A 16,954-nucleotide genomic window follows, 5' to 3' on the forward strand; every position below is an offset into this window, starting at 1 on the left:
TAGCAGATACCACAAAAGGGATCAAGAGTACTCAAGGCTAGAACACCCCCCTTTAGAGAGAGAAATGAGAGGGGTATCACCCTTGAAAGCAAGTCCCTGTCCAGAGAGGAACCAGAGGTCCAGAAGTGCAGGGAACTCAAATAGGTTTGAACAGATACACCTTTAAAGGAATTGCTTCATCAGAAGACTGATGGGCAGCAGCTAAATGAAGAGTTTAATTCAGACTTTCACTCCTCTAAATGACTTTGCTTCCCTGTACTCCCAACTCTCCCTAAAGTGAAAAAGCTGGGGCTTGGTGGCGTTGCTAGGAACTTTGTCAACAGTGGGTTCCATGAGACAATGCCCCTCAAAGTGCACCCAAACCCCATGTTCCCTTAACATAGTATTGACATTCCAGGCATAGAATCAGCGTGCCCTATGCAGGTGTATGGACATTAGTCCCATTTGAGACAAGTTTGCAGACAGGCAATAAGCCATCACAACTAAAGCACAAGGCTCCCGACATTTGCACTAACCCAAGAACTAGCCCCACTGATTTATAAGTCTCTCTTGGGGGGAGATAAGAGCTCTGACCCACTGTCAGGGGGGCCCCAAACCCTAAAGGGGTCCCAGTGGAAATGTAGTTATCCCTCAGATGGAGGGTAGTATACATTGCATCAAGAAAGTTTTAGACAAGCCCTTGTGAATCAGAATCATCAGCAGGTTTGCGCAGTATAGCAGTCATTTCTAAGGAATGGTTGGGACTCATATTCTGAATCAGAGATAAAGATTTGACCCTCAGGCTCAACTTTATTTTCGAGCTCAGGCGTCTCAGAAGCAGACTCAGGAATGGTGTCAGGGCATCCTTAGAGCCTCTGCAGACAGTTTTTTTCAGTAACTGAGCACAGACAAGACAGGAAGTCCAAAGTGGACATGGAGATCCCTACAGGAATAATGTAGACCTCGGTTTCGCCCAGAGGGTCTCAGGTTCTAGACTGTAAGCATCAGTTTCTTCTAGGAATATCAGATAAATGCCCCCAGAACCTCTAGGGAAGTATGGTCACCCATAGTAGTTAAACTATCCACTTTGTGTCTTAGCAATGACATGTTGCATTTGCAAAGCAATACTGTATCTAGGCCCAAAGTGAGGCAAGGACTCAATATTCACAAACTCAGGCGACAGGTGCTGATGGTGGTCACTAGATCCTCAGCCTAAACCCTTGCTGTGGTAAACTGACAGTGGCAGGAAATTTCAAAGGCATAAAATGGTTCAACAGTAAGGTTGCTCCTTGGACTTCAGCCTGACTGGCCCTACACACTGAGTCTTCAGAGACGGGATTAAACCTAGAGCTGTGCTGTTGCTCTGTGCCTGGAAAGTGCTTGGTGGCTAAAGAACACAGTATACACTCACATCTGGAAAGCACCACAATGCAAAGCCCATGTTTCAGGCTAGCCCCACACTTCCATGCCAACAGGGTCTGGGTATGGCCTCCAAAGCTAGTGCTGATGCGCTGCCAATCTGGGTATTTTATATGTAGAGACCAGCTCAAGGCGTGAAATAGCAAGAAGTCTCACTTGAAGTCGCCAAGAAAAAAAAAAAAAAAAAGGCGTTGAACCCCCTAGGATACTAGCAAAAAATGGGAGGCATGATAAGTATATATGGAGGCTGGCTTACAACAACTTTTCTTTTGATAGTATCCCAAACATCTTGCACGTAGCAGTATAACTCAGCTAAGAGAATTGCTGTGTCCCTTAATGGACAATAACAAAATGTTTTAAATGTGGGGGTGCCAGAAAGTTTCCATACACTGACAGACAGTCTTAGATTGGTAGCATTATAACACAACACAGCTAGACCAGACTTAAAATCACTGGCTGCCAGAATAGGATGAGAAAAAAAAAAAAAAAAAAAAGTAAAAAACATCCTGCCCACCACTTGTAGTACACAGACATGAAAAGTGATCAGGTTATTTACTACTAGCTAGATAACCACACTAAGGGAATAGTGGAATGAGTGTCATTAGGATAATGGTAGGCTACATGCACTGGTGAGGTGATTAGCATGCGCAGAGCACAATCACATACAGAATAAGGAAAGGAAAAAGGACACACTATTCACTTACTGGACTAGGAATTGCATCGGGGTCTATCCTGTGCCTCGATTTCTGCTGGGGTGGCAGTTCATTAAGCTGCTTTATTGTTTAAAAAGTTGAGAACAAGAAGCAATGCCGCAAAACAGCAAAAAGAGAATGTTTTAGAAAAACAAATTAGAAAAAAAAAAAAATGGGTACAGTGTTATATTCCCCACCCTCTATTATTAAACTAGGAAGAAAAAAAAGCATTGCATGCATTTAATTGTCTCACAAAAGGAATAGTAACAGAATTTGGAAAATAATTACAGTGCAATCAGGGGAGGCTAGAACACAGGAAAAAGAAACCAGTATAGAGGCAAGAGCAATGCAGTTGGTTCACACACTGAATCAAATGCACTGCAACTAAATTTCACCTATTCAGAGCGATCAACCACTGAAAATGAAACACTGTATTTTAGATTGTAAGCTCTAATGAGCAAGGCCCTCTGATGCCTCCTGTATTGAACTGTATTGCAACTGTATTGTCTGCCTTCACGTTGTAAAGCTCTGCACAAAAACTGTTGGCGCTATATAAATCCTGTATAACAATAAAACGTTCTTCACTTATTTCCACCTTTCCTTTACTCAAGGAAGACTAAAGCTCCTTTTACATTTCTATAACCTGGGATCCGACGTGTGAGACCCCAAGCTGCAGGAAGTTAAATTCAATGAGAACCGTTCCTACGGACACTACAGAAGTCGCTGCGACTTCAGAAAAGCTTCCTGCACTACTTTGGTCCGACTTTTGATGCGACTTTGGTCTCGTGAATGCAAAGTCAGATTAAAGTCATGCTCCAAAGTCACACTTGATATCTTTGTGATTTTGGAGACATGATGTAAAAGAAGCCTTACATCGATAGCAACAGTTCAATACAAAAATCTATTCTGTATTTGTCACAAAATAAATCTCATAATTAAAAAAAATATTTTTTTTATAGAAACATTCCGATATTGCAATTTTAAAATTGTGCATGCACGCACACCTGCAAATGTGCATTATCTTTTGCAAAATCCATATTTCCTATTATTCATATGTCATCTTGCCAAGTATGGGAGGTGATGAAGAGGTGCTACCATCTGTGGGAAATTATGTAACCATTCCCTCACAGGAAGTTCTCTGTAGGAACAATTTTTTAATAATTATTTTTGCCAGGAATTGGATGCGTAACAGGGCAGATCCATCCTCACTCTAAAATGCCTCTCTCCTGCTCTTTTGTTAAGCCATTTGTTAGTCGTTTTAAGAAAAAAATGCAGTTGTCAACAAATGACAAAGGGAGAAGAGAGGACAAGACTGGGAGGGGGACTATACCATTCTGTGCAGTGGCCTCTTATGCAATTATAGAAGCATACTTAAATACAAAGAGAGAGGTGTAGAAATGCTATGACCTCTAGATTACAAAGCTTGCAAAGCTAATGCAAATAGGTCAAAGAGAATCCCAGCTCCTACACAGCATCTGGGAGACTTTTTGGATAAGCCACAACGTTTTGGAAGTGAGCATGCATGCAGTTTATGTATAAGCATATAAAAAAATGTTCTGCTTTAAAATAATGTTCAAATTATATTACAATTCACACCACATTACTTTTTCATATAATTGCAACGACTCATCAGTGTATATAGCTGTATTTGTGTGATTAGGTCATACAAAACTCATGGCTGGCATCTACTGTGCAAAGTCTCAAAAATGGGAATGAACACTTACAGGACTAGGGATGGAATCTGGGTCCAGCCTCTTCTGCGCAGGAGGGGGAGGACCTGGAGGACCCTGAGGACCAGGCTGGCTTCCATAATTTGGAGCTTGAGGATAAGTTGCTGGATATCCAGGCTGGGGAGCCCTAACTTGTCCAAAGGAACCTGTGAAAGTGGCACACTGTTTAGGTTTCAACTAATAAAGTGTGTACGATCCTATCACAACTGCATAATGCAAACATGAAATGCCAAATGCTTACTTATTTAAATCAATGCATGCAGCCAACATTGAGAAATGCAGATGCCCACTATGTACTATAAGCAATGAATTACGTAAGATTTGAACATTAAGTTTGTATTACGGAACTATGTAGAGAATAGAAGAACAAAATCAGTTTGTCACAATATGTTATGAATCTAACCTAAACAAAAATTAACTTAAAGTAAAAAAACAATTCAAAATCCTGACAAAAAAAAAAAAAAAAGTCACATGATATTCATCAAAACACCCATTTGTGACAACTATTTGTTCTTTGTATGTAATCTTGCTACTTCTAAAAGTGGAGTCTGACATTTTTTTGAAGAAGCGGGTATGGGAAAAAAAAAAAAAAAAAAACTAACTTACTCACCTAGGTAGCATCGGTCCAATACTGCATCTGACCTCTGCTGAATCCAACACAAAGAAATGAGCGATCAAAGACCACTGATCGCACATATCTCAGTCTTCAGTGAGCAGAGTCTGACTGTCTTAGTACAAAAAATTTACAGTTTTAAGTTCCAGACAGGCCAACTCTGACATTTAGAGTCAAGGCATAACACACTGAGCATCAATGTAGTATCCTACATGCTTTTATATAGTAACAGAGTTGCTCACAACAATCCTGCTCCATTCCTCCCTGCCCTTATGCCAAGAAGATTAGCTAGATATGCTAGCTGCTATACTGCGGGGGATTGAAGTGTTCTAAGATTTTTTTATTTTTTTTTAAAGTCACAGATTGAGCTACACAGTCCTGATGGCAATGTCTGCACAAAGCATAACGTCAATAGTTAAATGGATTGGGTCTATTAGATTTTTTTTTTTATCTACAAAACGTATACCAAATGGCGTTAATTTTGAGTGGGAACTTTCACTCAGTTTTATGAGCGAGATTGCCTATATGTGGAGTGTGTCCTTAACCCAATGGCAGTGAAACTGATCAAATCAACTGTGCAAAATATTGGAAAGCCTGAAAACATGACCTGTTGGGGTACTTGGACTGGAGTTGAGAAACATTGCTTTACCCGATAGCCAGCGAGCGGCTTTATAAAATGAGTTATGAAATGGTAGATTATGCCGGGATGGGTCATGCAACTTATGTCCTCTGTGTGGATATGATGTGTCCTTTCCAGATACCCGGTGAATGGCCTCACTGACGAGTGATATAATGGAATGGCAAGTTATACTGAGGTGACACCTCGGAGTACATTTTTGTTGTTTCCATCTGGATGCCGAGATGGAGCATGCTATTATGGGGCTTCTCTACAATATCCATATGCTGGGTGTGTGTGGTTGTATATCCCTATGATAATTATGAGGTATTCCCTACCACCTACTCACATTACCTGTGAGGGTGGGAGAGAGAATTAGGAGGTATTCCCTACCATCTGTTCACATTAACGTGGGAAATTTTAAGATTTTATGTTATGGAGTTTTTGGTTTGTGGTGGTTTTATAATGTTTGTAAACAGTGAAATCACTTGTATCTTTGTATAGGGAAGTATCAAGAATGACCGTCTGCAGCTGGGCTTTTATTGAATTGTGGCTATTTTAGCCATGATCTCTTTTCTTATCCCCCTTGTGTCTGGTTGCTGGATATTTTTGCTTTTTACATGACAAGATGAACTTTATTTGGATTCTTTCCTTTGCAAATAACTTCAGGGGTGCTTGTAATGAAAAACAACAGACGATGCCCTATATCACCCAGGTGTCAAAAGGATCCCCTTGCTCAGGACAACACAAGGACTACTTGTCACCTGAGTCTACCCAAAGAATAGGAACCAGTGAGGCCCTGAATTGATGGCCGATTGACCAATGTGACACGGACATAGTTACAATAAATCGTGGAAACATCTTTGCTGGCGACTTCTTACTCTTCTTCCAAGTGTTATATTGTTTTATTGTGATGGTTTGAAAAAAAAACAAAAAAAAAAAATTAAAAAATCTTTATGCAAAGACTGCTCTAGTTATATAATAATTGTCTGCATTTGCACTGCAAGTGTAATGAGTGAAATAAAGGCTGGCAATACATTATACAAATTACCTTGTGCAATTTTCCAAAACCATATACGAGGTCAAACCTAAAAACACTTTAGATTTAGAAGCATAAACTCTTTAAGTCTGCATTTACATTGCTGCTTCTAAACGGACGTTTAGGAGCAGTTGGGCATTTTTTTTCCAACTGCTCCTGAGCTCTCCTCTATGTTATCTTATCAGTACATTTATGCAGAGTCGTTTCCAGTCGTTTCTAGCCACTACAGATCCGCGCTATTGCCAAATGACGGCATTAGCGCGGACCTACATTTCCGGGACTACGTCTATTGACGTCGTCCCGGATACGAGCGGCCTGTGCGCCCCCTGAGGGGCGCGCGCGGCGCGCTCTGTGATCGGCGAGTCCGTGAGACTCGCCTGATCACCGATCCGTGCAAGGGGTCGATCCCGACCCCTTATCACGTGATCAGCTGTCAGCCAATGACAGCTGATCATGTGATAGAACGGAGCCGGTAATCGGCTATTATTCCTCCTCGCGCTGACAGCGCGAGGAGAGAAAAAAAAAGCCGATCACCGGCGGCCGTGATCGGGACATCAGTCCCGATCACGGCCAGCAATAAAGCTGACCACCTGCCCCCTGCCAGTGCCCACCTGCCCACCGCCGTGCCATCCTGAATAAAAGTGCCCCCCATCAGTGCCCATAGTGCCACCTACAGTGCCACCCACAATGCCACCCACAGTGCCATCCAGCAGTGCCACCCACAGTGCCCACAATCTGCCTCAAAGGTGCTGCGACCCAGTGCCGCCCATCAGTGCCGCCTATCAGTGCCACCCATCCGTGCCACCCATCCGTGCCACCCATCCGTGCCACCCATCCGTGCCACCCATCCGTGCCACCCATCCGTGCCACCCATCCGTGCCACCCATCCGTGCCACCCATCCGTGCCACCCATCCGTGCCACCCATCCGTGCCACCCATCCGTGCCACCCATCCATGCCATCTTATCTGTGCCCATCTTTGCCCATCAGTGCCGCCTTATCTGTGCCCATCGGTGCCGCCTTAACTATGCCTATCAGTGCCCACCAGTGCAGCCCATCAGTGCAGCCCATCAGTGCCCACCAGTGCAGCCCATCAGTGCCCACCAATGCAGCCCATCAGTGCCCACCAATGCAGCCCATCAGTGCCCACCAATGCAGCCCATCAGTGCCCACCAATGCAGCCCATCAGTGCCCACCAATGCAGCCCAGCAGTGCCCACCAATGCAGCCCAGCAGTGCCCACCAATGCAGCCCAGCAGTGCCCACCAATGCAGCCCAGCAGTGCCCACCAATGCAGCCCAGCAGTGCCCACCAATGCAGCCCAGCAGTGCCCACCAATGCAGCCCAGCAGTGCCCACCAATGCAGCCCAGCAGTGCCCACCAGTGCAGCCCATCAGTGCAGCCCATCAGTGCCCACCAGTGCAGCCCATCAGTGCCCACCAGTGCAGCCCATCAGTGCCCACCAGTGCAGCCCATCAGTGCCCACCAGTGCAGCCCATCAGTGCCCACCAGTGCAGCCCATCAGTGCCCACCAGTGCAGCCCATCAGTGCCCACCAATGCAGCCCATCAGTGCCCACCAATGCAGCCCATCAGTGCCCACCAATGCAGCCCAGCAGTGCCCACCAATGCAGCCCATCAGTGCCCACCAATGCAGCCCATCAGTGCCCACCAATGCAGCCCATCAGTGCCCACCAATGCAGCCCATCAGTGCCCACCAATGCAGCCCATCAGTGCCCACCAATGCAGCCCATCAGTGCCCACCAATGCAGCCCATCAGTGCCCACCAATGCAGCCCATCAGTGCCCACCAATGCAGCCCATCAGTGCCCACCAATGCAGCCCATCAGTGCCCACCAATGCAGCCCATCAGTGCCCACCAATGCAGCCATCAGTGCCCACCAATGCAGCCATCAGTGCCGCCTAATCAGCGCACTTCAATGAAGGAGAAAAATGACCCGTTTGCAAAATTTTATAACAAACTATTAAAACATGATTTATTTAATTTATTTTTTTGTTTGTTTAGCAAAAAATAAAACTCCGAGCTGTAACTAAATACCACCAAAAGAAAGCTCTATTTGTGGGAAAAAAATGATAAAAATTTCATTTGGGTACAGTGTTGTATGCCCGCGCAATTGTCATTCAAAGTGCATCAGCGCTGAAAGCTGAAAATTGGTCTGGGACTGAGGGGGGTTTAAGTGCCCAGTAGGCAAGTGGCTAGGCAATTGAGTTTAGAATAAACGCAAAAAAAAAAAAAAAAAAGGGGGTTAAGTAGCTGAGTTTAGAACCATTTCAAGCACCAAACACTTCTAAACGTGGCTAAATGCAGTAACTTGCGTTTAGCCGTGTTTTGTTTACAGCAATTTTTCATTTTTGGCTATTTAAACAAAAAAAATGATTATTCTTTTTTTTTTTCCCCAAACACTTCTAAACGCAAACGAGGCAAGTAAGCACAGCAAAATGGACATTTTAAATGTGGGTTACCATCTGTCAAGTTAAATCGTTCAGGAGAGGTTGTAAAAACGTCCTGTGTACATGAAGCCTAATTCAGTCTCTTCACTACTGGATGCCATCCCACATTGTGTGATTTTAGAGAGACAAATCTGGAAAGCACAGAACTCTGATGCACTTCTATCTGAAGACATGCATAAAAGCGCACAAAAGGGCTGTCTACTTCCAACAGTTTGTGATCCCCGACGAGTACATGAGAGTAATTCAGCATAGGAATCATGGGCTAGATTTGCAAAGTTGCTTTGTATCCCTAAAAAAGGAATGCACTTTAAAAGCAAAGTTAGCCTTTAAAGTCCTAACGTTCTGTAGAGAAAGTACAGGTTGAAAAATAAAGAGTATTTTCAATAACATTCTCAAAAGAGAACAGCTAAAGAGGTTGTTAAGCCATGCAAAAACCTTTCAACAATCCCCTCTGCTATGGTAAACAATGTCCAAGTGTATTTTTATTTTTTAAACTGTCGCTGTAGAACTTATTTTATAGCACCAATCGGCACTCACTTGAACGGCAGCCTCTCTCCTCTCTTGAGCCGACGGCTCCAGTGGGCTGGGCTGGGAAACCCCCACTGATGTGAGCCAGGACAAGAAGAAGAGAGAGACAGCCAGTCATGAGTGCGGCATTTAAAAACAAAAAAACAAATACACTGGGGATACTGTTTAACATAGTAGAGGGAGGGTTGTTTAAAGGTTGTTGTATTATGAGAACAGGGGGGAGGGGAGGATCGTGGAGTGGACAGAGCTGACAGGCAGGGAGGGGGGGGGGGGGGAAGGACGACACAGGAGAGCAGAGAGCAGGGCTGCGGATGATGGAGGTTAGTGAAACGGACCACGGTGTCAGGGCTCAGCAGCCATGCTATACAATGTTCAGTTTGCAGGGGGAGAGCAGAACCAGGCAGGATCAGTCAGGTATTTTAGGTGCTAGAAGGAGCCAAATTACACAGCACTGTGCTGTATAGCATGCTTATAGGGGACAGGATCCAATTTTTTAGGTTAACACTTTAAGGATAGTAATGTGGGACTGTCATAGCAAACAAGGTTTAAAAAGCAAAGAGTTAAAATTTACGCTTACCTGATGGGTCAAGGTTAGATTAAGAGAAATACTTTTTTTTTCTGGAATCATACTTTCCTAGATGAAGGCAGCATCTATCCCCCACGGGCTCCAAGTGTGAGAACTGAGCAAACGAACACCGATGATTGCTCAGTTTTCAGTGCTCCATGAGCAGAGAGCTGGTTGTCAGTCACCACTGTCTGCTGGTCCTCCCCTGCACTCACTGGAGCACTGGGCAGGAGATCCCAACCATATGGTCACGCCCTTTTCCCAACCTGCACTGGCTCTAGGACATCAGCTGACAACAGGCTTCAGCCTGCTGTCAGCAGAAAAAATGGGTCGCAGGAGTGGTCACAGAAAAAGGAGTGATCCATAGGAGAAGTACAGCCAAACGTGCTTTGGCTGTAGTTTAATTTGCGAGTAAATCTAGGAGATGGATGGCAGCCTCAGTGGCTGCATCTTTAATGACCAAGCAAACTCCCACATATTCTCACAGGCTCCCTTAGATAAATTAGAGAAGGCCAATACAATAAACAAGTCTCCCTGCTTCCCTCTAGGTGTTAGAAGATCTAGCAGGGAATAAGGAAAGAACATACTGATAGAGCCTTAAAGGTTGAGTCCTCTAGCAGAGCAAACTATATATAAAATATCTATAAAGCACACTTATGGATCAAATCTTTTCAGTTATGTAACCAAAAGGACATCTACAGCCTTCTTGAACTGTGAGATTAATGAATATAAACTGGGTACGTTTTTGTTTCTCATACTGTACAAGGAAATGCAAGACCAAATTACTGAAATTACTTTAACATAATTTAATGAATACGGACAGCATTGCATAGCCATCGTTCTCTGCCTTACAGCCAGTGAGCTTTGGTTAAAAACCAAATAGGCTCAAACACCACTTTTCATGAAGTACTAAACAAACAGACAACAGATACTAGAAAAGGGACTGAAAGGTGTGCAAATATCTTGTGCAACTTGTCTAAGCTGCATTTTCCAGTACGGCCATTTAAACTGTAAGATTGGCAATCCAGCAATATTAGAGTCTGATGTGTTTTTCATTCCAACTGCACAGGAGGGGAAGCCAGGGGCAAATCATTCATGCACTTAAAATTAATAGAGCATTATTTTACCACATATACAACTTCTTACCATTCTGCTGAAGCGGAAATCCTCCCTGGCCTGTAGGCATTGCAGGTGGGGGCCCCTGGTGACCAGACATTGGAGGACCTGTCATAACCCCAGGAACAGCAGACTGGGACTGATTAAAAGATATATGATTTGGTTGAGCTAAATGAGGTCCAGTAAGTGGCTGTCCTGGTATCGGGGGACCTTGCAATGTGGTTTGTGGTGGAGCGCTTGAAACAGGGGGAGGATAATTTGAAGGTGGAGCAGTTGGTTGAGGATGAAAACCATGTGGAGAAGAAAGGCGTGCTTGAGACGGTGGTCCAGTAAATTGTTGGGAAGGGGGTGGCTGAGCTTGTGGCATACTGGTGGGAGGCATTCCTTGTGACAAATTCAAAGCTGAGGGGACCTGATTGTTGGAATACATGTTATAACTCCCCGATCCTGAGGGTGGAGGAAGAGGACTTTGCGTGCCTATAGGAATAAAACAGGTTGCAAAAGTTAGGACAAACGCACACAAAATGTAATCATGAGCATTCTTTAAAGCAATGCATATAAAAGGTTTACTGTTGCAACTTTTCAACTGCTTAAAGAGCAAGTAAACTCTTCCTTCCCGCCCATTTTTTTTTCTTACCTGCAAAGTAAAAGGCATAATGTGCAACTTACCTGCAAACAGAGCCCACGTCATCCCCGCTGGAGGCCGCATCCATCTTCACCAGTCTTCCTTCCGGGTCTGCGGACTTCGGCTGTGTGACTGGCCGAGCCGCAGGACCTGCCAGTCATGAGACGGGTGGCCTTTCCTCCAGAGCGCATGCGCCAATGATGGAGTCGGCGTGGTATACAGTAAATATCTCCTAAACGGTGCAAGCATAGGAGATATTTACAGTACCTATAGATGAGCCTATAAGGCAGCTTACCTATAGGTACAGAGGGAAGTTTACTTCCTCTAATTATGCAGTAACATTTTAGGAAAAAAAATTTAATAAACAGCCAAACCTTCTGGTTCAACATACTTTCTGTAATATATTGCACATAAATCCTGTATTCTTTCCCGTCTACAGGAAAGACGAGATATAAAGTTATTCTCAAGGTTCAATCCATATTTTAAGTCACTAATCACCCACATGCTTATTCTAGGTCAGGAGGGTTGACCTACAGAAGCAAAAAGCACGCTCAGTAGAAAAAGAATGGCAGCTGCCAAACTTCTATTATGATGGGTCAAAGCTCCTGATACACCTCCTCGTCCTAGGTCAGTGAGTCAACACAGTGAGGCCAGGGGATTAACATGACAGTCGGACACCATGCCTTCTCGGGTTAGGATCAACAATGGCGGCCAACACAATTCCTTTAAGTGAGAGTGCCTAACACTTTAGACATCAGTGATAAACCAGTAGTGGCAGAATGAATAATGCTAAATATAAAATGTAATATACTCATAATTAAAACTTATAAAAGTCACTATTACAATGACAAGCAAATACATATTTAGAAAACACACTATACTTTTCCTTTAGTATATTCTATTAAATGCCACTGCACAATTCGTATAAGATTACATTAACAACTCCCATTAGCTGCCTTACCAAATGGTATTGATTGCTGTGGACCCGATGCTGGCACCCCACCAATGTGCATTCCCATCATTTGGTTGGTTAGTTGCTGTGCATTAGTGGAGGTTGGAGGGTATTGCTGAACACTAGCTGCTTGTCGTGGATCTCCTGCTTGTTGCATGTATGCTTGGGTCATAGGTGGTCTGCAAATCACAAACACCACAAAGTTTTATTTTCAATAACCTTAAAATAAGTTCCTAACATACAGTAGTAAGAATACGTAAGTGAACACCTTGATATTAACTGGAATTCTGCAGTAATTTGTAAATTTCTTAAAATGTGAACTGATCCTCATCTAAGTCACAACAATAGACAAACACAATGTGATTAAGTCGATAACACACAATTCTGGATGTCTTGTGTCTTTACTGAAAGCACCCATTAAACATTCACAATGTCAGAGGAAAAAGTAAGTGAACCCATAGACCAATTTCTTCAACATAAACTAATTGGAGTCAGTAGTTGGCACCCCTGGAGTCCAAGTAATGAAATGTGTTTGGAGGCGTGGTTTAGAGTTACTCAGATTGATAAACACCACAAATATTAGCAGTATTAGCTGATATGCGCATAGAGACACCAGTGCTCAGAATGGAGCATTTTGTGCTACCGTATATAGCTCTCACGAATTAGACAGCTTCATGGCACAGGGCCTCATGGCTACTAGGAAACTGTCCATATTTGGGCAATAAAAAGTCAAAACTGTAGGCAAACCTGAAGGGGAACCTGTCTCCATCCACCCAACTGCTGTGCGCTGTCAGTCAATCAAAAGTAAGATAGACCTCATGGGTTCAAAGCAACAACCATCGCATAAAGCAACAGGCATCACAGGTCAACTTTTCAGGACCTCATAGGATACCCTTTCCATGGCAGCGTGATTGAAAAAAAAAAAAAAAGGGGGGGACCATGCAAGATTCCAAAATGTTGACCTGTAATGCCTGTTGCTTTATGTCAGGGGTCTCAAACTGGCGGCCCTCCAGCTGTTGCTAAACTACAAGTCCCATGATGCATTGCAAGGCTGACAGTTACAAGCATGGCTCCCACAGGCAGAGGCATGATGGGACTTGTTTTGCAACAGCTGGAGGGCCGCCAGTTTGAGACCTCTGCTTTATGTGAATAAAAAGACAGGATTATAAACTTTTCCAAGGTGTGTTGGTGAAGATGCATTTTTGCTATGGTTTTATGGTGGCACCATCCCCCAATTTACTACATGAACCCTACATGAACTGTGGACAAGCCTGGAAGAAGTGAGCTGTGTATGATACAACTTCTCTAAGTACACATATCTGTTGGAAACACAAACAACAATTTCAGTGCAAAGGAGCAGGGGAATTCTAAAGAGTGTCTACAACATGCTTTTACCAATTCCCCCATTAAAGTGGAACTAAGCCCCGATATCCTTTACAGCCAAGGAAGTTGCTATCTTGCCCTCTGTTCAAATGTGATCAGTTTTGACACCTGCAACTTGATGGTTTGAAAGCACAAGCAAAATGTGACAATCACAAAACGCATTAAAATTCCTGTTATTTACTGTGTGCAGGTAGACCTTTCATTGCAGAAGAGACAGGAAAAGATTCTTCTGCAATGAAACACACCTACCTGTCTGCTCACAGCGATCCCCAGCATGTGAACTGGGCTGCACATGTGCAGCTCACATCAGCCAGTCCAATCCTTGTGTGCCAAAATGACAAGGCCATGCACATGTGCAGGAGTGACATCATCCCATGCTGGTCATTGAAGATGGCCGAAAACCAGCACACTGAAGAGGATGCCAGCGAGAGACTATTGGAAAGGTAAGTTTAAACTCTTTAGTTCCACTTTAAAATGTAACTGCTTTAGGAAACAGTAATATTAATGGGTTTAGTTCCGCTTTAAATTTAGGTCATAGTATTCTAAAATGAAACTTTACCCATAAAACCTTGATAAAATATAATGCTCTTTAGCAAAGCAAAATACAGTATCTCACTGAAGTGAATACACCCCTCACAGTTTTGTATATATTTTATTATATCGTTAACTGTGACAACACTGAAGAAATGATACTTTGCTACAATGTAAAGTAGTGAGTGTACAGCTTGTATAACAGTGTAAATTTGCTGTCCCCTCAAAATAACTTACACAGCCAATAATGTCTAAACCGCTGGCAACTAAAGTGAGTACACCCCATTTTCCCTCCCCGGTGTGATGTGACTAGTTAGTGTTACAATGTCTCAGGTGTTAATGGAGAGCAGGTGTGTTAAATTTAGTGTCATTGCTCTCACTCTCTCATACTGGTCACTGGCAGGTCAACATGGCACCCCATGCAAAGAACTCTGAGGATCTGTTGCTCTACATATAGATGGCCTAGGCTATAAGATTGCCAAGACGCTGAAACCGAGTTGCAGCATGGTGGCCAAGACCATACAACGTCAGAACAGGTTCCACTCAGAACAGACCTCCCAAAGAAGTTGAGTGCACATGCTCAGCGTCATATCCAGAGGTTGTCTTTGTGAAATAGACGTACGAGTGCTGCCAGCATTGCTCTAGTGGTTGGGGGGGGAGGGGATGTGTCACCCTGTCAGTGCTCAGACCATATGCTGCACACTGCATCAAAATTAGTCTGCATGGCTGTCATCCCAAAAGGAAGCCTCTTCTAAAGATGATGCACAAGAAGGCCTGCAAACAGTTTGCTGAAGAGAAGAGCAGACTAAGCACATGGATTACTGGAACCATGGACTCCCTTCATTTCCAGGGATTTCCTCTTTGTTTTGGCAATGGGACAGGATGCGAATCAATGGAACTGGTTATAACCCTTCCCTTTTTCCCCTACAGTTCTAAATTAACACCTAAAGCCAAGTCACTACATGTCATGAAAGTGCAATGTTTTTAATTATTTGCAAAATGCCACGCTTAGGTCAGCAATCTTGGTTGCAGCCTCCCCTACCAGAGCTTTACCTAAAAAAAGATTATACTAAAATTGGGGTCAGTGGTGCTACCTATTATATGGGCATATATACTACTTTTGTACCCTGAGTATTTTCATTTAAACTACATAGAGCTAGTATGTCTATTGCAGAGAATAAGGGTATTAAACGCGCAATGATATAAATAGAAACACAGAATATATACACAGCGTGCGTGTGCCTGTTGCAAAAAAAAAAAAAAGTATTTTAGAGCGTATCAAACATACAGTGGTGTAAAGAGAAGGAAACACACTAGATCCGCAAAAAGTGCATGTGCTGTGCGCTATATGTTAGTGTTTATGTTAATACATATACTGACTGTCTCCAATATTATATGGTAATAAATACCAATTTTAAGTGATCAATTAATCCTGGAGTCAGTCGGTAAGTAAATGCCAAAGTGCTCAATCCCTAATCAAAACGTGCTTATGTGTACCGTGTAAGTACTATACAGTACAGTATAACCAAACAATACAGTGAATAACGTGCAGACGCACATAGAAAACCCTTTTTGTAAAGCATTATCCAAAATAATTAAAAAAATTATAAAAATTTATAACAATATAATCCTTAGCACCTAGATTGTGCTCAAAAACAAAACAAGCAAAAAATGTGAACAGTCTATATGCAGAAAAGTTTACCGTATATACTCGAGTATAAGCCGAGATTTTCAGCCCTTTTTTTTTTTTTTTTTTTAAGGCTGAAAGTGCCCCCCTCGGCTTATACTCGAGTCACCGCCGTCTGCCTACCTGATCAGGCATGTCATGTAGACAGACGGTGGCCAGAGTGTCATAAAAACATACAGCGGCCATTCCAGTATTTAAAAGCCGCGCCTCCTCCTCGTCTGATAGGCAGAACACTCAATTTCCCAGCAGTCAGTTTTCAGCCTATCACGGACAGCCTATCACGGACATCCCCTCATCCTCATACCTCAGACGAGGATGAGCGGATGTCTGTGATAGGCTGAAAACTGACTGCTGGGAAATTGAGTGTTCTGCCTATCACAGACGAAGAGGAGGCGCGGCTTTTGAGTACTGGAATGGACGCCGTATGTTTTTATGACACGCTGATCGGTGGCTGCAGATGGGCACACGGAGGCATGCACAGGACACAAAGGATGAAGATCAGCACAGGGAGGCATACACAGGACACAGTGAGGCAGGCAGATCTGCACAGGACACAGTGAGGCAGGCAGATCTGCACAGGACACAGTGAGGCAGGCAGATCTGCACAGGACACAGGGAGGCATACACAGGACACAGTGAGGTAGGCAGATCTGCACAGGACACAGGGAAGCATACACAGGACACAGTGAGGTAGGCACAGGACACAGTGAGGTAGGCAGATCTGCACAGGACACAGGGAGGCATGCAATAGACACAGTGAGACATGCAGCTGCAGATGGGCATTGTTGACCCTCTTTGCCACTTACAGTAGCTGCTGCATTTCCCACCCCTGGCTTATACTCGAGTCAATACGTTTTCCCAGTTTTTTTGTGGTAAATTAGGGGCCTCGGCTTATATTCGGATCGACCTATACTCGAGTATATACGGTATCTGTAAACTTAATCATTAATGTGCGAAAAGTCCAACAGAAGTTTATAAAAGTGACTTTCGTGCTCGATAGTGGAAACCTAGC

The 16,954-nt window shown here is 43.6% G+C and overlaps 1 protein-coding gene across 8 annotated transcripts in view; it reads right to left on the reverse strand.

The window, feature by feature from the left end:
- LOC143930308 (protein transport protein Sec24C-like) overlaps window positions 1–16,954 on the reverse strand; it is a 98,570-nt gene that overhangs the window by 67,887 nt on the left and 13,729 nt on the right. For 4 of the 8 annotated variants that reach the window (XM_077454545.1, XM_077454543.1, XM_077454548.1 and 1 more), the window contains 4 exons: window positions 12,351–12,520; window positions 10,795–11,241; window positions 3,815–3,966; window positions 2,103–2,171 (listed from right to left, as the gene is read on the reverse strand). In XM_077454545.1, the coding sequence (XP_077310671.1) occupies window positions 2,103–2,171; window positions 3,815–3,966; window positions 10,795–11,241; window positions 12,351–12,520 (838 nt within the window). The remainder of the gene's footprint in view (window positions 1–2,102; window positions 2,172–3,814; window positions 3,967–10,794; window positions 11,242–12,350; window positions 12,521–16,954) is intronic. The other 4 variants (XM_077454547.1, XM_077454549.1, XM_077454550.1 and 1 more) reach the window with 2 other exon arrangements.

The sequence above is a fragment of the Lithobates pipiens genome, unplaced genomic scaffold (genome assembly GCF_037356315.1).
Source record: "Lithobates pipiens isolate NorthernLeopardFrog02 unplaced genomic scaffold, aLitPip1_a1.2 Scaffold_25, whole genome shotgun sequence".
NCBI lineage: Eukaryota > Metazoa > Chordata > Amphibia > Anura > Ranidae > Lithobates > Lithobates pipiens.